The following is a 23,915-nucleotide window of genomic DNA, read 5'->3' as shown; positions in this document are numbered from 1 at the left end:
CCATACTTGCGAAATGACAGGGTAACAAATTTCCTTCCAACCACCACTGAGAAAGTATACTAGGTTTGCTCAAGGACAAAAAGGCCCCGCCCGGTCCGCGCCACACAGGTCACCTACGCAGAATGCAGTCCTGGGAGGTTCCACTTGTGTCGCTCAGCGATGGAGGGCGCGATCGATGACAGGCCACTCCAGAGACGGACCTAGATAGGCTCGTGAGAGGCCGAGCCGAATTTTACCGAAAACCAGTTCACACCACCACCCGATTCGTCCAGACGAAAAGCCAAGAAACAGCTGAGGGAAAGGAAACCGGAAATGGCGTGAGCCGTGAGGAACGGGAAATGACCTCAGCACGTCGGAAGTGTACTCGTTTCCAAGGCGACGGCCTTGCTGCCTCTCCAGCCAAGTGACTGGAGTCGGGAGGCTGGAAAGCAGCTCCGAGAAAGTACCAGCCGAAGGCGGCCGCCGCCACAGCGACTCTCAGGGAGTAGCAGACGAAGACGGCGGCCGCCGCACTAGCCACCACGTGTGGAGGATAAACGGCCTACACGGCCATTCCAGCGCCGAGTCAAGGGAAAGAGTTAGCGACGACGGGGAAAGAAAACGTGAAGAGGGTGACCGCCGCTCCAGGGTCGCTGCGGGAAGCCTAAGTGGAGACGCCGGCTTGTCCCGCAGTGACTTGAGAAGGGTCAGTGAAAACCTCGGCCACTGCCGCAGCGTCTCTGGGGAGAGAGTTAGGGGGGATAGTGGCTGCAGTCACAGAAGCTCTTGGGAGAGAGTTAGGGGAGACCGCAACTTCTGCAGCAGCGACGTGAATTTTAGTGAAGTTGGAGGCCACCAAACTGCCGACTCCAGGGGAACTACCAGAGAAGACCGAGGCCTCCGCCTAAGTGATACTTGGGAGGGAGTCAGTGACGTCCGGGACCCGCGAACTAGTGACTTCGGGTATAGAGTCAGTGACGATCGCAGTCGCCGCCTCAGTGGCTCCTGGGAGGGAGGGAGTGTCGATGGCGGCCACAGCCTCGGTAGTTCTTGGGAGGGAGTAAGTGAAGACTGCGGCTACGCAGCCAGCGACTCCTCCGGTGTGAGCGGCAGTGAAGACGCCAGCTGCCGCCTCAGTGGCGTTTGGGAGAGAGAAAGTGAAGACGAAGGTTTCTGCTGCAGCTTCTGGGAGAGAGCAAGAGAGGACCTTGGGCCCCGTCCTAGTGACGACGGAGAAGAGGGCCGCTGCCCCTGCCGTGGCTCGTGGGTGAGAGCAAGTGAAGACCGCGGCAGCATCAGGGGCCTGGACTCAACTACTCCCCAGAGTCGGAGGTGTTGCATCATGCCCGGGGTGGCTAATTCAGGCCCCTCCACTTCCTCTAGGGAGACTGCAAACCCCTGTGAGTCAGACTATGTCGTTGGCCCTCATCTCTGCCACATTCCTTTTCTTACTTAAGCGTGCAACAGTCTTAGCCCTTTCTGGCATTGCCTTTTCTCAGGTGTCGCTCCCCGTTTCCCTTTCTAATTTGTTTTTGGAGATACCAAAGCTGTCAACTTTCCCCTGTTCTGTATTATTTCAGCTTTCTTTCCTTTTTTCCATCCACACCAGTCCTCCGAGTCTTCTTGCCCAGCTTAACATCAACTCTTGTTCAGTCTTATGGACTCTTTTAAGTTCTTCCTTGGCTTTCCTGAAGCATTTGACCCTGTGGAGACGACAAATTAGTACTTACTTAGTTTTCTTCTTTCACTCTATTGAGTGACCCTTTCCTTTGCCGTTTTCTTTTCTTCTGCCCTCTTAAATGCAGCTTTCCCCCCTTGATGATGCCATCATTGGTTCTCTTCTTCTTGTCATTTACTGTGACTTCAGTCCTACTGATGGCCCTCAAATCTGTTACTCATTCAACCATCCAGTAAATATTTACTGCGTGCCTACTTTGTGCTCTGTGTTAACGAACTATCAGTAAAGAAGACAAGGCACATTCTTTACCTTCTAGTGAGGAAGATAAATACTGAGCAAATAATGACAAGTAAGGTGAGTGTTATAAAGGATGGTAGAATGCCACTGATTCCAGTAGCGGGTGAGTATGGGTGTCAGAAAAAACATTCTAATGCAGAGACACTCGTAACACTGAGACCTGAATTCTGTATCTCTCCTCGGAGCTGCAGATGTATACATGTGTCTCCCTTCTGGAAATCTTCCTTGGGTACCTCAAGAACAGCATGTCCAAATTGTAATTTTGTATCTATATATCCTCTCTGTCCTTCAGTGTTTGCTGTCTCAACTAATGGCACCACAGCACTCAGATGACAAAGCCAGACATCTTGGAGTTATCTCACTACTTTTCTCTTATTTCACCCACTGAATCCATTCTAGTTTAGTTCATTCTAATTTTATTAATATTTGTTGAATCTGTCTGCTTTTCTTTTCCCACTGTTCAGGATCTCATTTTTTCTGGTCTAGACTATTGTAAAGTGTATTCTTACATGATCTACCTACTCTTTTTTTTTTTTTTTGAGGCAGAGTCTCGCTCTGTCCCCCAGGCTGGAGTGCAGTGATGCGATCTCAGCTCACTGCAAGTTCCACCTCCCAAGTTCACGCCATTCTCCTGCCTCAGCCTCCCGAGTAGCTGGGACAACAGGCGCCCGCCACCATGCCCGGCTAATTTTTTGTATTTTTAGTAGAGACGGGTTTCACTGTGTTAGCCAGGATGGTCTCATCTCTTGACCTCATGGGATTACAGGCGTGAGCCACCGTGCCGGACCAATCAACCTACTCTCTAGTTTTGCCTTTTTGCTCCCCATTCAATAAATTCTCTTCCCTGAATTTGGCCTTGTAAACTCAGCCTTACAACTCTCAATCATTATAATTCTTCTGTTTAAAATTCCTCAGTGATTCTCCACTGTCTGCTCAAGTCCAAGTTTTTAAAAATAAGTTTCACCATTGTCTGTATCTTGTCTAGTTCTAGGCAATATTTCCCCTTAATACTTTAGTAATAGGATTTGTGTGTGTGTGTGTGTGTGTATGTGTGTGTGAGATTTCTTGACAGTTCATGCTGTTTAGAATGCCTTTCACTGCTCCCACTTTCCTTGGCAAACTCCTGTTAATCTTTGAAGATTCTATCTTAGATGTTACTTTCCCCGGGAATCCTTCTCTGTTCCCCTTCCCTCCTACCCTAGCTGAGTTTGAAGTCATCTGTGCTTCCACAAGTTCCTATGAGTATTTCCATCATTGCTTTTACCACATTATTTTGTATTTTGTGTTTGTATTTTCTCTACTAATCTGTGAGTTCCTTGAGGGTGTCTTCATCTTTTTATTCTTATGGTAGATACCAAACTTATGTTGAGTAGATGGATGGGTGGATGAGTGAATAAATTGGGATGGAATGTGGTGAGAAAAAAGGCCATAAAATTAGATGGAGCCAAATTATGGGAGGCCATAGAGGTCATACTGAGAGTCTGGGTTTTGTTTTGTAGACTAGCAGTGGCCAACCAGTAGCAGTTTAGAGTAGGGGCATGAAGTGATCAGGATAGTTGGTCTGTATAAGATGGATTAGAGGAGTGTCTGTGTAAAATAAGTAGAGTGGATAGAACATCACTTGTAGGTCTAGCTGTGCTAGTTTAAAGGAGAAGAATGAAGTTCTGGCCTAGGGATTAACATCATTGAATGTTTATTAAAGGGGTGTGTGTGTGTATGTGTCTGTGTGCACACCTTACATAAGCTCTTGTTCCCATTTGCCATATATCTTAATTGTTCCTCAAGGTCTTGCTCGAATGTTTCCTCCTGTATGACTTGTTTTGTTTCTCCTTAATTTTACCTGTACTCTCTGAGGACATTGCTGTCAGGTTTTTGTTTTCTTTATGTATTTATCCAAATAGATTTTAATGTGTTGGTGGAAAAAAAAGTATTAAATCTATGTCCATTTTCTATGATGTGCTTGACTCACGGTAGATGTTCAGAAAGGCTTTTTGAGTACATTTATAGCATTTTGCTAAGAGCAAAGATATAATTAGAGTATATAAAAAGATGTAATAAAAGTAAGATATAATTCCAGTGTAAAATATGATTTTTGCCCTTAAGAAATTAATACTTTGATTGTGGAGAGAGGACAGGTACATAGATAAATAGTAGTACAAGGTTGCACAGATCATTTGCCAGAAGTGTTGGTGAGCTGTTTTCAAATCAGCTTCAGGTCAGGAATCATGCCTGTTTTATTTACAGAATGCTGCAGTTGAACTGCTTACTCCTTCATCCTTCTCTAATAGCTGTCTGTTCATGCTTAGATACCTTTATTGCCTCTGGTTCACAATGCTTATTAATTAAATTATAAAATATGAAGCAGTAACAGTATATGAATTAAAAATTGTAGCCTGCCATTCCTTTCATAGTGTAAGACATAAATTAGAAATGTAAGAAAGATGTTGATAAAATATATCTGCATGTATGAGAGGAGGCCCTGGTGAAGTCTTTTTCACTAGGGAGGCCTTTGTTATGGAGAACACATTAGGCATATTTCAAAATGGTTACTTTCTCCTTCTCACTGCCAAATACGTGAGTTCCTGGCTTTTCACCATGGTAACCTGGTGAGGTTTGTGAAGGTAAAATCTATGAAAGTGTAGTGGCTCCCTAAGTAAGAGTGTGACCCCTAGAAGTTTCTCATTCTTTGACCAGTACGTACTCAACCTCTGGCAAGTCATCAAAATACCACGTAAGTGCTTCTATCACTTTATGACTCCAGTGCTTCTGCTCTAGGACTATATTTTTCTGTATTTGTCTCTCCAGATTTGGGGTAGCAGTTTGCCCTGAGACCTCAGTTCTCTGATGGGTCCAAGAAAAGTTGTTCATTTTCTGTTTATTCACTTTTCCCTATGAGGATGGGAATGTCAACTTCCATGCTTTTTACATGTCAGTGTTGAAACCAGAAGTCTGTTTAAGATATTAATGACAAACGTCTTTGTAGTAAATTATTTGGAAAACCAAAGTAATTTTGTGCTTTCTGTTAGATCACTGTTTTAGTCTTTTTTTCTCTTTCACAGTTTTGTAGTACATTGTAAATAATTTGATTTTTCAGTAGGTTCCAGGAAGAAGGTGCATTTTGGCAGCATACATGACGCAGTACGAGCTGGAGATGTAAAGCAGCTTTCAGAAATAGTGGAACATGGAGCCAGCATTAATGAAGTTGATGTTCTCCATAAGTTTACCCCTTTACATTGGGCAGCACATTCTGGAAGTTTGGAGGTAAGGAACTATACATACCACTAAACCGAGGTTAAGTTTATAGCAATAACAGTTTTGTAAATTTAGCAAACAGGGTTGAGACCTTCTGGTAGGTACTGCATATATTTTCTTTTCAGTCATAGTCATTTAATATTTGGGTATTCCACTTTGCTAGGACTTTATAACAAATTATCCCAAAATTTAGCGTAATAAAATAATGATTTAGTTATACTCGTGAACAAACGTAAGCTTGTCTCTGCTCCATGATATCTGGGGCTTCAGCTGGAATATTAAAAAGCTGGGGCTAGATTCTTCTGAAGGCTTGTTCACTCAAGATGTCTCTGGTGGTTGATGCTGGTTATGGATTAGGCACCTTAAACTTCATTCCTGTGGGCCTGTTTGTGACGACTCTACATGTGAGCTGGTTTGTACTTCCTTACAATATGGTGACTGGGTTCCAGAGGCAAGCATAGAGGATAACTTGGAGTGGATAATATAATGAATACATATTCTAACATTTTTGCTTTAGTAGCGTCAGATTTTAGAAAAGAAATAGAATGTTGCAGGTACATTTGAAGTCCCTAAGTACCCCTCTCAGGTGCCATTCCTCTGCTTCCAACTCCAGAGATAACTATTACCCTGATTTTGGTGTTTATTATTCCCATCTATGTTTTATGCTGTTATTACATATGATTATATCATTGTTTTGAATGACATTATACATTATATAAATGATACCACATTATGTGTATTATTCTTTAGCTTGCTTTTTTTGTTCAACAATATGTTTTTGAGTTTTAGCCATGTGGTTGCATGTATGTACTCTAGTTCATTTCCTTCAGCCATGTTGTTTTTCTATTCTTAGACTGGTATCAGAATTTATCTTTTTGGATTGTTGGATATTTATTTGGTTTCAATTTTTAGCTAGTACAAACTGCTTAGTGAGTATTTTAATGCAAATCTGAACATTGGGCTCTGTCCTTAGATTTAATTAATTTTATTTTTTTATGTGTGCATGTGTCTTTTTTTTTTTTTTTTTTGAGACGGAGTCTCGCTCTGTCACCCAGGCTAGAGTGCGGTGGCCGGATCTCTGCTCACTGCAAGCTCCGCTCCCGGGTTTACGCCATTCTCCTGGCTCAGCCTCCCGAGTAGCTGGGACTACAGGCGCTCGCCACCTCACCCGGCTAGATTTTTTTGTACTTTTTAGTAGAGACGGGGTTTCACCGTGTTAGCCAGGATGGTCTCGATCTCCTGACCTCGTGATCCGCCCGTCTCGGCCTCCCAAAGTGCTGGGATTACAGGCTTGAGCCACCGCGCCCGGCCCAGCATGTGTCTTTATAGCAGCATGATTTATAATCCTTTGGGTGTATACCCAGTAATGGGATGGCTGCGTCAAATGGTATTTCTAGTTCTAGATCCTTGAGGAATTGCCACACTGTCTTCCACAATGGTTGAACTAATTTACACTCCCACCAACAGTGTAAAAGCATTCCTATTTCTCCACATCCTCTCCATTATCTGTTGTTCCCTGACTTTTTAATGATTGTCATTCTAACTGGTATGAGCTGGTATCTCATTGTAGTTTTGATTTGCATTTCTGTAATGACCAGTGATGAGCTTTTTTTCATATGTTTGTTGGCTGCAGTGGTTTGTTTTTTTCTTGTAAATTTAAGTTCCTTGTGCATTCTGGATATTAGCCCTTTGTCAGATGGATGGATTGCACAAATTTTCTCCCATTCTGTAGGTTGCCTGTTCACTCTGATGATAGTTTCTTTTGCTGTGCAGAAGCTCTTTAGTTTAATTAAATCCTATTTGTCAATGTTGGCTTTTGTTGCAATTACTTTTGGTGTTTTAGTCATGATGTCTTTGCCCATGGCTATGTCCTGAATGGTATTGCCTAGTTTTTCTTCTAAGGCTTTTATGGTTTTAGGTGTTACTTTTAAGTCTTTAATCCATCTTGAGTTAATTTTTGTATAAGGCTTAAGAAAGGGATACAGTTTCAGTTTTCTGCATATGGCTAGCCAGTTTTCCCAGCACCATTTATTAAATAGGAAATCCTTCCCCTGTTGCTTGCTTTTGTCCTGTTTGTCGAAGATCAGGTGGTTGTAGATGTGTGGTGTTATTTCTGAGCACTCTGTTCTGTTCCATTGGTCTATTTATCTGTTTTGGTACTAGTACCATGCTGTTTTGGTTACTGTAGCCTTGTAGTATAGTTTGAAGTCAGGTAGCATCATACCTCCAGCTTTGTTCTTTTTGCTTAGGATTGCCTTAGCTCTATGGGCTCTTTTTTGGTTCCATACGAAATTTAAAGTACTTTCTAATTCTGTGAAGAAAGTTAATGGTAGCTTGATGGGAATAGCATTGAATCTGTAAATTACTTTGGGCAGTATGCACATGCTGTTTTATCTGCCTGTCTTATCTCTTCTCACTGGTTACCTGGTTGAAATCCAGGTCAGTCAGTATCCACTTGGTTAAAGCTTTCTGTTTTTGCCCTCAATATCTCCCAACTGGTTACTGACTCCTTACTGCTACCTCTAAATCTTATAAATTTTAAAAGTGTATCACTTTAAATTTTATTCTCTGTTAGATTTTGAGCTCTTTGAAGATACCATTTGAGTCTTATTCGTCTTTTTTTCCACAATACCTAGCGTGGTGTCTAGCATATTATAGGAGTCACATCATAGGTTCACAATAAATGTTTCTCATGTTGCTGAATTTGTTGAATTAAATTTATTTGTTCATATTTTTAGTGTCTAGCACAGTGCCCAGCAGATGTTCAATAAATGTTGGTTGGATTTTTTTTTTTTTTTTTTTCCAGATAGGGTCTCGCTCTGTTTCCCAGGCTGGAGTGCAGTGGTATGATCTCAGCTCACTGCAACTTCTGCCTCCCAGGTTCAAGCAACTCTTCCACCTCAGCCTAACATGTAGCTGGGAGTACAGGTGCATGTGCCACCATGCCTGTCTAATTTCTTGTAGTTTTGGTAGAGATGGGGTTTCACCACGTTGGCCAGGCTGGTCTCTAACTCCTGACCTCAAGTGATCCACCCGCCTTGGCATCCCAAAATGCTGGGATTACAGGTGTGAGCCACCATGCCCCAGCCTGTTTGTTGGATTTTATCAAACATAAACAGAAACCAAAGATTTTAGTGCTTTCCTCTATTCCCACTTAAAGGTCATCTCCTAAATTTTTTTTTTTTTTGAGAGGGAGTCTTGCTCTGTTGCTGTCTTTGCTCACTGCAACCTCTGCCTCCTGGGTTCAGATGATTCTTCTGCCTCAGCTTCCTGAATAGCTGGGACTGCAGGCACGTGCCACCACACCCGGCTAATTTTTGTATTTGTAGTAGAGACGGAGTTTCACTATGTTGGCCAGACTCGTCTCAAACTCCTGACCTTGTGATCCACCTGCCTCGGCCTCCCAAAGTGCTAGGATTATAGGCGTGAGCCACCGCGCCTGGCCCTAAATCTTTACTTGAGCACTACATTAACACCTTTACAGTTTTTTATCCTTTCTGAATTTTCTTAAGATTTTTGGTATTTATATATTGGTTGCGAGAAATAATCACTAAATTAACAATTGGTGAAAACTATGCTTTATTGGACTTCAGTTTTTTTCAGATGAAATCTGCTCTTGAGCCCATAGTAAACTTTTCATTTCAGATATACTGTTCAACTCCAGATTTCCATCTGGTTCGGTTCTCTTCTCTATTCTCTCTTTTCTCTTTTCGAGATAGAATCTGGTTCTATTGCCCAGGCTGGAGTACAGTGGCATGATCTCGGCTCACTGCAACCTCTGCCTCCTGGGTTCAAGTGATTCTCCTGCCTCAGCCTTCTGAGTAGCTGGTACTACAGGTGCCTGCCGCCATGCCTGTCTAATTTTTGTATTTTTAGTAGAGACATGGTTTCACCATGTTGGCCAGGGTGGTCTTGAACTCCTGACCTTAAATGATCCACCTGCCACAGCCTCTCAAAATGCTGAGATTACAGACATGAACCACTGCGCCTGACCGGTCAATTGATTTTTAACAAAGATGCAAATGTAATTCAGTGGAGAGCAGATATATTTTCATTAAATGATGTTGGCACAGTTACACATATTCATATGTAAGAAAATGGACCTTTTATCCTAAGTGAATTAACACAAAAAAGGAAAACCAAAAACCACATATTTTCACTTATATGTGGGACCTAAATATTTGGTACACATGGACAAAGAGATGGGAACAATAGACAATGGGGATTCCAAAAGTAGATACGAAAGGAGGCAAGGGTTGAAAAACTACCTGTTTGGTAACCTGGTCGCTCACTATTTGGGAGATGGGTTCAATAGAAGCCCAAACCTCAGCATCATGCAATATATCCTTGAAATGAACGAACTTGGCACATGTACCATCTGAATCTAAAATTAAAAAAATAAAGAAAATGAAACTTGAGCCATACTTGGTATCGTATGCAAAAATTTACTCAAAACAGATTGTAGATAAATGTAAAACTTATAAAACTTATAGAGAAAATAGAGAAGAAAACCTTTGCAAATCATGTACCTAAGAACTTGTAACCAGATTATACAAGGAACTCTCAGAACTCAGCATAAGAGAAAGAAATTTTAATGGGCAAAAGACTTCAATTGACACTTTCTCAAAGAGTACATATGGATGGCAATTAAACATACGAAAAGATGTTCAACATCATTAGCCATTAGGCAAATGCAAATTAAAACCACAATGAGATGCCAGTGCATCCCTGTAGGAATAGCAGAAAAAACAAAACCTGAAAAAAATGACAATATAAAGTGTTTACAAGGATATCAAGAAACTGGAACTCTCATACATTGCTAGTGGGAATGTAAAGAGGTACAGCCATGTTAGAAAACAGTTTGGAGTTTTTACAATAAAGTTAAATATATACTTATTTTATGTCCTAGCAGTCTCACTTCTACATAATCACCCAAGACAAATGTAAAACCAGTACATGAATGTTGACAGTGGCTTTATTTTCTAGTACCTGAACAATTCACATAATAGTCTTTCCATAAATATTGTTGAATAAATGAATGACTTACTATGATAATTATTGAGATTGAGGTTTTTTTATATTTTATTGTCATTAGTCTCTGTGATAGGCAAATGATATTTACTTGATAAGCCTTTTTATCAAATAATATGATTATGACTTCTATGACAATGTATCCCAATGATATGATCAATTCTTTTAAAAAGAAAGGTGGTAGAATATACAAACTTGATTATACAAAGACAGTAACACTGTATGTGGTACAGACCTTTAAGTACTGTATTATATTGAGATTTAGATTAATTTTTAAAAATCTTGAAAGATACATTTGACTTCTCTCTTTTTTTTTTTTTAAATTATTTGTTTTTTAGAATCACTAGAATAACAATGTGTGCTCCGATGCAAAAACTCTGGACCCATTTAAAGATCTATGTTCGAGATTGAAAACTGGCAGCCTTTAAGTGAATTTGATTCTTAAATCTGTTTTCTTTGGCCTGCACAGTATTGGTCAAACAGAATATTTACAAACATCGGATAAGCATTTCACTCATAGCAACCACTAACTGTAATTGGTAGTATCTACACCTTACAGACAAGAAATATGGTCTCCAGTTTGCCACAGTTCCCACTAGTCTCTATTGTTTACCCAACAGTGAGGCCAAATGTTGGTTGCTGTGTCACTGTGCTTGTGCTTTTGTTTTTCTTATACATGGATCTCTCATTCACTTGTGATACTTCTTGTGCTACAGTCTGTTATTTTATGATAACACACCAAATTTAAAAGATAAAAATGTTAAAAACATCCACCTTATCACTTGTTAACATGGTTATTTTCTTAGTGTCTTCATTGGCTGCTCTGGCATGGAGCTGATATCACACACGTAACAACGAGAGGTTGGGCAGCATCTCACATAGCTGCAATCAGGGGTCAGGATGCTTGTGTACAGGTAATAATACCTTATTACTTTTTTTCAGTAAGCTCAATTACTTTAACATAGTTCTATTGGGCTATTGCTATTATTCTAATTATTTGACTCAATAGATTTAGTTTTATGTTCTAAACAATAACTTACTGGATTCCACAACTCAGATATTCTGATACCAGCTATCCACTTAAATAAATGGTGTGCAACCAGAAATCCTTTTATCTCTGATGTAGTTGGCTATCTGGGTTGTTTTGTGAGATCTCACAGTCATGACCAGATTATCTCCTTTATAGCTTGCTGCTGTGGTCTGAATGTTTGTGTCCTCCAAAATAAATATGTTGAAATCTTAACCCCAAGGTGATAGTGTTAAGAGGTGAGGCCTTTTGGGAGGTTATTAGGTCATGAGGGGTTTGCCCTCATAAATGGGATTAATGTCCTTTTGCAAGAGACCTCAGAGAGCTAGCTCACTAGCCTCTTCCACCATATGAAGATGCTGTGAGAAGGCACTATCCATGCAGAATGAGCCCTCACCAGACAGAATCTGCCAGCACCTTAATCTTGGACTTTCCAGCCTCTAGAACTATGAGAAATAAATTTTTGTTGTTTATATGCTCCCCGGTTTATGATATTTTGTATAGTAGTCTAAACAGACTAAGACATTTGGCCATGCCTAAAATTTCATATTTAATGTATTGCCTGACCAGGGTGACACATTAATATATGGTGGGATCTAGTATATTAGAGTAATTGTTATTATTCAGTGTTTTGAAATAGACTGGAATTTGGAGGAATACAGAGTCATATAAGCAAACAGTTGGTATTAGTCCATTCTCACACTGCTATGAAGAAATACCCGAGACTGGGTAATTTATAAAGAAAAAAAGTTTAGTTAACTCACAGTTCCACATGGCTGGGAATGCCTCAGAAAACTTACAGTCATGGTGGAAGGGGAAGCAAACACGTCCTTCTTCACAGGATGGCAGGAAGAGAGAACTGCTGAGCAAAGGGGGAAAAGCTTCTTATAAGACCATCAGATCTCGTGAGAACTCAGTCACTATCATGAGAACAGCATGGGGGCAACCACCCCCTGATTCAGTTACCTCCCACCGTGTCCCTCCCATGACACGTATAGGTTATGGGAACTACAATTCAAATGAGATTTGAGGGGGGACACAGCCAATCCACATCACAGTTCCTGCCAGGAGGAAGCATGAGATTGTTTGAAGGGTCAGGAGCTCTACTCAGTGAGTTGCAAAACGATTCAAAGCAAAATCTATGATTAAAGTTCTAATGAAAAATACAGATGAGAAGAATTGTATAATTTAGGAGGAGGTAGAGGGATCATAAATGGAGGAAATAAAACATCAGTTAAGCCCAAAAGAGTGGGTTGATTTTAAAGATTAAGTAATGAGGAAGTATTATAGAGGCAGGCAATACGTTAGGAGCAAATAAAAATAGTAATTGTCATTCATTGAAGATTTATTGTGTGTCAGTCAGTCTCTCATGTATCATTTCATCCAACACAAACAGTTCTATGAGTTCACTTTTATATAGGTTACAAAACAGATTCAGAGTGTTAAGTACCTTGCCTAAGCAAGTGACAGAGCTAGGATCTGAACCTAGACTTGTCCCATTAATCTCTATGCTATACTTCTGTAAGAAGCTCCTGAATTGGAAAATTGGGCTATGTTCAGAGGATATACCATTATGTTAGTTTTACTGAGTATAGATTATTTATGGTGTGGACTGTTAAGAACCATGCTTGGGTAGACCAGTTTTGTAAAGTGCCTCAGAAATAGAATGAAGATTTTGGATTCATTTTATAGAAAGATAGTTTTTTCCCCCTCCTCAACCCTGTGATTACCTGGAAAGAAAAGAGAGGTTTTGTTTATGTTTTTGTTTTTTGAGACAGCGTCTTGCTCTGTCGCTCTGGCTGGAGCGCAGTGCCCTGGTCATGACTCACTGCAGCATCAACCTGCTGGGTCCAAGCGATCCTCCCACCTCAGCCTCCCAAGTAGCTGAGACCACCAGCATGCTTCACCATGCCTGGCTAATTTTTTTTGTAGAGATGTCTGTCAGGGGTTTCTCCCTATGTTGCCTAGGCTGGTCTTGAACTCAAGGGCTCAAGTGATCCTCCTGCCTTGGCTTCCCAAAATGCTGGGATTACAGGCATGAGCCACTGCATCTGGCTGCGAAAAGAGAGTTTTTATATACATTATATGTGTGCGTGTGTGTGTGTGTAAATATGTCTGTATATATATTTATACATACACATAAACATCCACATGGACATTAACAGGGGAATGAGATAATGAAAACAGTATTTCAGGGAATTATTCTAGCAAAATGTGTCCAGGATTACTAGGATGAAGGAAGAGTTTAAAGACAAGAAGGTCAGTTAGAGATTTTTTGCTGTAATCACTAACCAGAGAGGGTAAAAATAGGTGGTGGCAGAGGGAAAGAAAGAAAATGAGGCAAGATATCTTGCAAAGCAAACATTGACAGAGTGTAGTGAAAATTCAAATTTCAAGTCGGAATAACAGATAATTATGATGGAATGAATAGGGAAATCTGAAAAGCAAGGAACACTGGGAAGACAGATGTTGATTTCATTTTGGCATACATTGAGTTTAATGTGTCTGTAGGTCATCCAGGTAGAAGAGGGTCCAGGCGGTTGAAAAGGGGGCTGGAGATAAAGATTACAGGAATGGTGAAGTATAGAAGAGTCTCAAACTCCTGGGCTCAAGTCATCCTTCCACCTCGGCCTCCCAGAGTGTCAGGATTACAGGCATGAGCAACTGCTCCTGGCCGGGACTAATAATTCTTTTAAGCCAATTACTCTGTATATGGTATAACCCATAAATAGAAACTGGGCCAATTGCAAATTCAGATGGGACCTCTTTAGATGTACTTAGAAACTTGATTTGGAGCTTAGAACTCGTCACTTTAATTAATTCTTTGATTGAGTCCAAAACCTTGTTAACAAAGGATTCTGCTTTTGAATTAGTGAAGGTTTAAATTTCAGTTTTATTAGGTTAGAATTAAAGAATTTAACTTAGTGGCTATCTGTGCTCATGAAAGATGTGTCTTATAAATTATATACACATGCTCAAATCAAAATGTAAAACCAATATTATAAATGTCTTCTAGGCAATGTTAAAACATTTTCTTGAGGCCAAAGTGGGTGGGAGCACGTGCTGCTGGGAGTTGCTTGGCGGCACGGGGCTGAAGGCTAGCAAACCAAGTGATCATGTTGCACAAACAAATTTACTATTCGGACAAATATGACGATGAGGAGTTGAGTATCAACATGTCATGCTGCCCACGGACACAGCCAAGCTGGTCCATAAAACCCATTTGATGTCTGAATCTGAATGGAGGAATCTTGGCATTCAGCAGAGTCAGGGATGGGTCCATTATATGATCCATGAACCAGAACGTCACATCTTGCTGTCTTGGCACCCACTACCCAAGAAGCCAAAGAAAGGAAGCTGGCAAGCTGCTTTTCAGCCTCAAGCTTTACACAGCTCTCCTTACTTCCTAACATCTTTCTGATAACATTATTATGTTGCCTTCTTGTTTCTCACTTTGATATTTAAAATATGTTCCATACACTGTTTGAATGTGCTAGTAACTGCTTTGCTTCTTGAGTAGAGCCACCTCCACCATAGCCCAGCCAGATGAGTGCTCTGTGGACCCACAGCCTCAGCTGAGTGTGATCCCAGAAGCCACGATGTGCTCTGTATCCAGAACACAGTTGGCAGATGGAGGAAGCATCTGAGTTTGAGACCATGGGTGTTACAGGGATCATGTAAACTTGCTGTTTTTGTTTTATCCTGCCAGGTGTTTTATCCTGCCAGGCAACTTGTGGATTTATGTTTCAGTGTACTGGAAACTTTCCATTTTATTCGAGAAATCTGTTCATGTTAAAAGCCTTGATTAGAGAGGAAGTTTCTATAATCTTAAAAAACAAAACAAAACAAAACATTTTCTTAGTATTAGCTAAGAATTTCTTACGATTTGCTTGTAGCACACATGTAAGAACATACATAATAATTTAGCTATAGATTAATAAATTGCCTTTGTATAATCTGCATCTGCGTTTATGGTTTAACATCTATACTCATGTAAAGTCGTTCCTATTTCTCTATTTTTAGGCTCTTATAATGAATGGAGCAAATCTGACAGCCCAGGATGACCGGGGATGCACTCCTTTACATCTTGCTGCAACTCACGGACATTCTTTTACTTTACAAATAATGCTCCGAAGTGGAGTGGTGAGTGACTCCTATTAATATGTGCTAATGTATGATAATGTAGATGGAATAGCATTTGGTAGTCTAGTTGTCTCTTCCTGACTTTTTAGATCTCTTATATGACTTTGGGAAGCTAATTTAATTTTTCTCTCTACCTTTTCTATCTTTAAACATAGAAGCAATAATTCAGACAAATCTTCTCTTCTCCCCCAAAAAACAATTTAGTATTACAAAGTACTTGAGAGGTTTTGGGTTCTTCATGCCAGTTCAGAGTTTAACTGGTTAGATTACGAAGCTTCAAACAAATCTTAACCAGGTGATTGTAAATCTTTATGAATTTTTGTATGTCTACCTATGTGTTTGTTTTGAAACTCTTATTTCATATACTGATTTAGAAAGTGATTTATTTCTTCAGAAATTTTGTTTATTGCAATATTTATCTGTAGTAGTTGTAATAAATAACAGAAGAAGAGAACTACATATATTGAAGACATTGTGGTGAGAGTTGGTGTTTCTATAGTTTGAGAAAGAGTGAAAACTTATTAAATATTTTTTATTAATTCTGTTTATATTCTCAATGATAGTATTTGATCATTCAATCTATCCCTTTCATTTTATTGGTCAGGAATCTAACTGGTAAGATGACTAGTTAAGTTCCTTTTTAAAAACTATTTTATGTGACTCGTTCTTTTGAAAAGCCTGTTTTATAAAATTTTACTAGTATTTTATTAGCTCATATATTCAAATTAGTGGTTGCAGTGCATTTTTCTATTATGTTAAGTGTTTGCCTTCTTGTATTAAGAGCAGCCTCCAATTCTTATTTATAGAATTAAGCTGCTAGGTTTAGTGTTTTCCCTACAAAATAGGGAGAAACTAAGTCCTTGTGAATGTTACCTCTAGGATCCCAGTGTGACCGATAAGAGAGAATGGAGACCTGTACATTATGCAGCTTTTCATGGACGGCTTGGCTGCTTGCAACTTCTTGTTAAATGGGGTTGTAGCATAGAAGATGTGGACTACAATGGAAACCTTCCAGGTATTTTAAATAAAGCAAATGTTTTAGTTTTTCATTGATATAAACTTTTAAATGTTTGATCTTGTTTAAGAAATTTAAACTGTTGGCTGAGCATGGTGGCTTACACCTATAATCTCAGCACTCTGAGAGGCTGAGGCAGGAGGATCACTTGAGGCCAGGAGTTTGAGACCAGCCTGGGCAACATTGTGAGACCCTCTCTCTACAAAAAAAGTGAAAGAAAGAAAAAAGCTGGGTGTTGTGATGTGTGCCTATAGTCTAACTTCTTGGGAGGCTGAGGATTTGGGAGCCCAGGGATTGGAGGCTACAGTGAGCTGTGATTGTACCATTGCACTTCAGTACAACAAAGTGAGACCCCATCTCTTAAAAAATAAAGACATTGAAACCAATTATTCTGTTAGTCCCTCACAAAATGAAGTAGCGTATATATTGACATGAACACTTTTTATCTTACATCACACCCATCTTATGTACCTTACGTTTGATCGATTTTTTTTCTGGAACCATATCAGCAAAAGATAAATTAGCAAAATTAAACATAGATTTGCTCTTCCTGCCAATTGTTTCCTTCATCTGCTATCTAGTGTTTTTATTTTTTAACTTCACCTGTCTCTGCCTCATAGACAACTTATTTATTTTTAAATTTAAATTTTTTTTTTTTGAGATAGGGTCTTGCTCTGTTGCCCAGGCTGGAGTGGCAGTGGTGTGCTCTCAGCTCACTGCAACCTCTGCCTCCCAGGTTCAAGTGATTCTTATGTCTCAGCATCCTTTGTAGCTGGGTTTCAGGCACCCGCCACCACGCCTGGCTACTTTTTGTATTTTTAGTAGAGAGGGAGTGTCACCATGTTGGCTAGGCTGGTCTCGAACTCCTGGCCTCAAGAGATCTGCTTGCCTCGGCTTCCCAAAGTGCTGGAATTGCAGGCAGGAGCCACTGCACCTGGCCCAACTTTTTCATTTTTTAAACAGTACTGCATAAGTGGAGGATACTAGTTAATTTGCTACTTCAGTTGTCTAACCTACAGTAAAGTGGCCAGTGGAGACCTAGACTCCACCTTCTTTAAAAAGTGGTCTAGAAATTCTGAAGGATAGATCACAGTGAGATTGGAGTGAAAATGATACTTAAATGATACTTTAAAGAAGCAAACATAGAAAGAGGAAGGGCAGAATAATATGAACAGGACTGATCAAATCACTTTCCCATTTAGAACCTCCCTGGATCCCTGTGGAGCCTCTGATTCCTTGGCTTGGCATGCTGGACTTACATAATTTGGCTCCTACCTACCTGCATGACCTCATCTTTCTATATCTTTACATTACTGTCCATGATCATTTTGCTTTTTTCTGAAGTTCATCTTTCAGTGTTCATTTAGTGAAGTCTTTTGGTATGAACTTTTCAATTTTTGTGTATCTGAAAATTTATTTTGTTCTCATTCTTTTTACTTTGTATTTTGTAAGTTTTTTTTTTTTTTTTTTTTTTTTTTTTTTTAGTAAAATTTAAATTAAAGTCCCAAAAAACAAAAAGCCCCTCTCTCGGCAGTGCCTACAGAGGTGGCAGCCATCTCCTCCTCGGCATCATGGCCACCCTTAGACCCCTTGTAAAGCCCAAGATCGTCAAAAAGAGAACTAAGAAGTTCATCTGGCACCAGACTGACCGATATGTCAGAATTAAGTGTAACTGGCAGAAACTCAGAGGTATAGACAACAGGGTTCATAGAAGGTTCAAGGGTCGATCTTGATGCCCCAACATTGGTTGTGGGAGCAACAAAAAAAAACAAAGCACATCCTGCCCGGTGGCTTCTGGAAGTTCCTGGTCCACAACGTCAAGGAGCTGGAAGTGCTGCTGATGTACAACAAATCTTACTGTGCTGAGATGTTTCCTCCAAGAACCGCAAAGCCATCGTGGAATGAGCTGCCCAGCTGGCCATCATAGTCACCAACCCCAATGCCAGGCTGCGCAGTGAAGAAAATGAGTAGCTACCTCATGGGCATGCTTTATGTTTAAATAAAACTGTAAAAACTGCAAAGAAAACCCAAAACACCAAAAACCAAAAAAAAAATTCTTTTGTGCTAGGCTTCCTTCACTTTTTCAGACTGCTTTCAATTGCTCCATTTTTGCATATGGTATTATTTATGGTATTATTAGTTTTTCTTTAGTTTTAGTCTTTCTGATGGATGTATCTCATTGCAGTTTCAAATTTACATTTTTCCTGATGACTAAAAATGTCAAACATCGTTTCATATTTTTAATGGCTATTTAGTTATTTTTTTTTGTGAAGTAGGAGTTCAGATCTTTTGCCTATTAGCTATTGGAGTATGTCTTTTTCTTACTGAGTCGTAGGAGTTCTTTATATATTCTAGATACAAGCCCTTTGTCAGTTATGTTTATTACCAATATCTTTTCATGCAAATATCTTTCTAATCTTTCTACTCTATGGCTTGCTTTTTCATTCTTTGGTATTTTTTGATAAATAGAGGTTTTAATTTTTTTTTTTTTTTAAATGGAATCTTGCTCTGTTGCACAGGCTGGAGTACAGTGGCACAGTCTTGGCTCACTGCAACCTCTGCCTCCTGGGTTCAAGCAATTCTCCTGCGTCAGCCTCCCGAGTAGCTGGGATTACAGGCATGCGCCACCACACCTGGCTAATTTTTGTATTTTTAGTAGAAACAGAGTTTCACCATGTTGGCCAGGCTGGTCTCGAACTCCCGACGTTGTGATCCACCCACCTTGGCCTCCCAAAGTGCTGGGATTACAGGTGTGAGCCACCACACTTGGCCAGAGGTTTTAATTTTAATGTAATCCATTTTAATAATCTCTTCCTTTGTAGTTAGTGCTTTTTGTACTTTCCCTATTCTGTGATCATGAAGACATTCCTTTATGTTATCTTTTAGAAATGTTATTATCTTACTTTCACATTTATATTCCCAATCCTCTTAGAAGTGACTTTTCTGTGTGTAATACAAGGTAGGGGTCAGTTTTATTTTTGTATTGTCCTTTATCAAGTATACTTGATCATTTTTGTTAGTCTTGTCTGGTCATTAAAAAATCCAATTGTTTTTTTAAACAGGTATAATTCTTTTATTTATAACCAGTAGAGTATTTATAATAATATAGATGTTAAGAAAGAATGTGGCCTTAGGTCTAGACTGCTTGTGTTCAAATCACTCTCATAAAATTATTTTTTATTGATAAGTGTACATATTTTTGGTGTACGTGTGATAATTTGATACATTCATGTAATGTATAAAGATCAAATCAAGGTAATATGGGTAGCCATCCCTTAAATAGTTCTTTTCTTTATGCTAGAAACATTCGAATTATTTTTTTCTAGTTATTTTGAAATACACAATAGACTATGGTTAACTATAATCACCCTACTGATCTGTCAAACACTAGATCTTATTTCTTCTACTGAATTTTATATTTGTACCCATTAATCAACTCTGTTCTTCCTCTCTCCATGCTACCCTTCTGGCCTTTGATAACCACCAATCAATTTACTCTCTATCTTCATGAAACCAGCATATTTTAGCTCCCACATATGAATGAAAACATATAATAGTTGTCTTTCTGTGCTTGACTTATTTTACTTAACATGATGACCTCCAATTCCATCTATCTTGTGGCAGTGAGAGTATTTCATTCATTTTTGTCTGAATCATATTCCATTGTGAATATACATTACATTTTCTTTATTCATTCATCATTGATGTACACTTAGGTTGATTCCATATTTTGGCTATTGTGAATAGTGTATTAATAAATATGAGAGTGCAGCTATCTCTTTGATATAATGACATTTTTTTCTTGTGGATATATACACAGTAGTGGAATTAACTTATAGTTTATATAATATAAATCTAGCTACTCTTGTTTGTTTTTTTCTTCTAGTTGCATGGAATATCTTTTCCATTCCTTCACTTTCAGTTGATGTGTATCTTTATAGATGAAGTGGGTTTTTTGTAGGCAGCATGTAGTTGGGTCATGTTTCTTTATACTCTGTGCCTTTTAATTGGAGAGTTAAGTCTATGTACATTCAGTGTTGTTATTGGTAGGTAAAGACTTACAGCTGCCATTTTGTTGCTTGTTTTCTGGTTGTTTTGTAACTCCTATGTTCCTTTCTTCTTGTCTTTCTTTGTGGTTAAGTGATTTTCTCTGGTAGTATGTTTTTTTTTTTTGCTTTTTATTTTTTAGTAAATATAGGTTTTGCATTGTAGTTACCATGAGTCTTACATTTTATAGATATAACAGATTATTTTAAAGAGATGACAACTTACCTTAGGTCACAAAGAAAGGAATAGAAACAAGGAAAAACCAAAATGCCCTACATGTTAACTGTTTCTCCCACATTTTGCCTTTTTGTTGTCTCTATTTACATATTTTTGAGGTTTTTTTGTTTGTTTTTTTGAGATGGAGTCTCGCTCTGTTACCCAGCCTGGAGTGCAGTGGTGCGATCTTGGCTCACTGCAACCTTCTCCTCCTGGGTTCCAGAGATTCTCCTGCCTCAGCCTCCCAAGTAGCTGGGTTACAGGCGCCCACCCCCACGCCTGGCTAATTTTTGTATTTTTCATAGAGATGGGGTTTCACCATGTTGGCCAGGCTGGTCTCGAACTCTTGACCTCAAGTGATCCACTCTCCTCGGCCACTCAAAGTGCTAGGATTACAGGTGTGAGCCACTGCGCCCCACCTATTTATATATTTTTGTATTTCCTATCTCTTAACAGATTGCTATAGCTATTATTGTTTTTGTTAGATTTGTCTTTTAGTCTTCATACTGGAGTTATCACACACCACAGTTACATTATTGGAGTATTCTAGGGTTGTCCATGTTTTTAATTTCACCAGTGATTTTTATACCTTCAAATGTTTTCCATTTGCACATTAGTGTTTCTTCTTCCTGATTGAAGAACTCCCTTTAACATTTCTTATAAGATGGTTCTGGTGATCGTAAACTCTCTCAGGTTTTGTTGGTCTGGGAAAGGCTTTCTGTCTTCTTCTTCTTCTTTTTTTTTTTTTTTGGTGTTAGGAATATTTTAACCATATATCTTCAATATTATCTATCCAGGACCAAAGTAAGTTCTGATGCAGGAAATGAGTGAGTTTCACAGCTTTCTGAGCTCCTACTTGACCCAGGAAGCCCAGCTAGCCCCTCCTCTGAGTTCCCCGTCTAAAACAGGATACCCCAACTGCTATTGGGAACTGGGCGGCAGTCATTCTGGCTACTTCCTGCTGGTTAGGGGCGAAGAAGGGGCCCTGCAGTTTTGGTGTCCTCCAGAGGGGAACATTTTAGGCCAGTCAGGGACCAGCAGGTTGATGTAGGGGTCCTCGGTAGAAGCCATGAGTTGAGCTCATTTGAGGTTCCATTTGTAAGAGCATTTGTAGCTTGATGGCCTTGATCCTGGAGGAAACAAATTTGACAAGGAGGTTAAAAATGCAAGGCCCAAAGACGAGTAAAAGTAGGATGGCTGTCACAGGGCCTAGAAAGGGGAGGAGGCCAGATATCCATTGGTTAAACATATTCCAGGGTACTGAATGTTCAAGCTCCTTCTCCTCTTTTAAATGTCTAACAATATCCTGTAATTTTTTGTGAGCTTCAGGCCTTAAGGGACATTGCCTTTGATAAGGAAAAGTGGTGGGGTCTTTTAGCCTGATTTGAACTGGATGGGCATTCTTTGTCTTTCCGAATTGTCCTTCTAAGGCCCAGACTTCAGAGTTGATTCCTTCTTCAAGTAGGGGACAATGAATGGATAATTTATTCCTTATATTCTTGTAGATAATAGCCCCAGCTTTGGCTAACATGTCCCTACCTAATAAGGGTGTTGGACTTTTGGGCGTAACAAGAAAGGCATGTGAAAAGAGCAAAGTCTCCTAATTGCAACCGAGGAGGTGAGAGTAATATCTGGTTATTAGGCTGTCCTAAGATTCCTTGAATAGTAACGGACTTTGAGGCAGTCATCTGGGGCAGGAGATTAAAACTGAGATGGCCGCGCCAGTGTCCAGGAGGAAGTCCACTTCCTGGCCCTAAATGGTCAAACTTACTTGGGGCTCTGTGAGGGTGATGGCATGAGCTGGCGCTTGCCCTGGCCACCCTCAGGCCTGTTGCTGAATCATCTGGTTGGGCTTCTGGCCCAGACGGCCTTCGTCCTCTGGGGCAGTGTGCCTTCCAGTGATTGCCTTGGCGTATTGGACGTGGGCAAGGGGGCTGTTTGTTTCTGGTTAGACAATCTTTCTTAAAGTGTCCTTGCAAACCACACTGATAACAAGCCCTACTAGGAAATTGGCTTGCTCCTCTTTTGGTTCCCTCTGAGCCACCAGGGTCTGCCTGTCTGAGGGCCATGACTAAGGCTGTAGCCTTTTTCTTATCTCGCTTTTCCCTTTTGGCCTATTCCTCTTGGTCCCTGTTATAGAACACCGAGGTTGCCAGTTTTAATAATGCCTCCAAATTTTGTTCGGGGCCTAAGGCAAACTTTTGGAGTTTTCTCCTAATGTCAGCCGCTGATTGGGTGATAAATTTATCCTTTAGAATAAGTTGGCCTTCCAGGGAGTCCGGAGTTAGGGAGGTGTGCTTTCTTAGGGCCTCCCTTAGTTTTCTAGAAAAGCAGAAGGGTTTTCCTCTTTTTCTCTGCATAATTGTGGATAACATTGAGTAGTTCATAGGCTTTTTCGTAGTCTTCCTCAACCCTTCTAAAATGCAAGTTAGCAAATGCCTGTGGCTCCAATCTGCATGATTTGAGTCAGTATCCTAATAAGGGTCTACAGTGGGTACTGTCTGTTGCCCTGTGGGGAATTTTCCCTTTTCCTCCAGAGTCATTCAATCATTTACCTGGCTAAGATACCATAAATCTCCAAATTGCTGGGCTGCTGCTAAAGCTGCCTCCTTTTCAGTAGGACTTAAGGTCTGATTAAGGAACAACATGATGTCCTTCCATGCTAGATCAAAGGACTGCCCTAACCCTTGTAAAACATCTATATAGTTAGAGGGATCATCCGAGAATTTCCCTAAATCTGCCTTTATTTGTTTTAAATCTGAGAGTGAGAAGGGCGCATGAAAGTGAATGGGCCCAAATTCTCCTCCTACTGTTTGTAAGGGACATAGTTTGGGTGCCTGGCTTGTGGAGTTTGTGTTCTCTTTCTGGGGTGCCTTTAACACTTTGGTGGGGCTGGATGGAGGAGAGTCAGTGGGGGAGGAGAGTGGGGCTGAGGGAAGAGGCCCTGAGTATGGAGGTAACTGTGGGCCTCTGTCATTTGGGCAAAGCTTGCAGGCTTGGCACAGGGCAGTATTGTCATGAAAGGCAAAGAAAGCCTGTACATAAGGAACTTCACTCCATTTACCTTCCTGTTTACAGAAAAGAGCTAGTTGTAGAAGGATGTTATAATTAATACTTCCCTCAGGGGACCAAGTTTCTCCATTTTGTAAGGAATACTGTGGCCAGGCAGTGGTACAGAAGAAAATTAGCCACTTCTTTGTTAAGGTTTCAGGGTCAAATTTGTCCCAGTA

At 40.1% G+C, this 23,915-nt stretch overlaps 1 protein-coding gene and 2 pseudogenes across 10 annotated transcripts in view; all 3 read left to right on the top strand.

The window, feature by feature from the left end:
- Positions 1 to 365: 365 nt before the first annotated feature.
- ANKRD42 (ankyrin repeat domain 42) overlaps positions 366 to 23,915 on the top strand; it is a 187,395-nt gene continuing 163,845 nt past the window's right edge. For 7 of the 10 annotated variants that reach the window (XR_637595.4, XR_004177427.1, XM_031653071.1 and 4 more), the window contains exons 1-5: positions 368 to 1,379; positions 5,049 to 5,215; positions 11,044 to 11,151; positions 15,288 to 15,407; positions 16,287 to 16,422. Coding sequence is in view for 8 of the 10 variants with exons in the window: in XM_031653071.1 (XP_031508931.1) it covers positions 1,322 to 1,379; positions 5,049 to 5,215; positions 11,044 to 11,151; positions 15,288 to 15,407; positions 16,287 to 16,422 (589 nt within the window). In the remaining 2 variants the exon portion in view is untranslated. Of the gene's footprint in view, positions 1,380 to 5,048; positions 5,216 to 11,043; positions 11,152 to 15,287; positions 15,408 to 16,286; positions 16,423 to 17,624; positions 20,195 to 23,915 lie in introns of those variants that run through there. The other 3 variants (XM_021926370.2, XM_031653073.1, XM_031653072.1) reach the window with 3 other exon arrangements.
- On the top strand, positions 13,340 to 15,281 carry LOC108581994 (annotated as a pseudogene).
- LOC108581993 lies at positions 17,977 to 18,393 on the top strand (annotated as a pseudogene).

This window comes from Papio anubis, chromosome 12 (assembly GCF_008728515.1).
Source record: "Papio anubis isolate 15944 chromosome 12, Panubis1.0, whole genome shotgun sequence".
NCBI classification, from domain to species: domain Eukaryota; kingdom Metazoa; phylum Chordata; class Mammalia; order Primates; family Cercopithecidae; genus Papio; species Papio anubis.
Note: the sequence above shows the minus strand (reverse complement) of the source record. Positions and strands in the feature narration are given on the sequence as shown.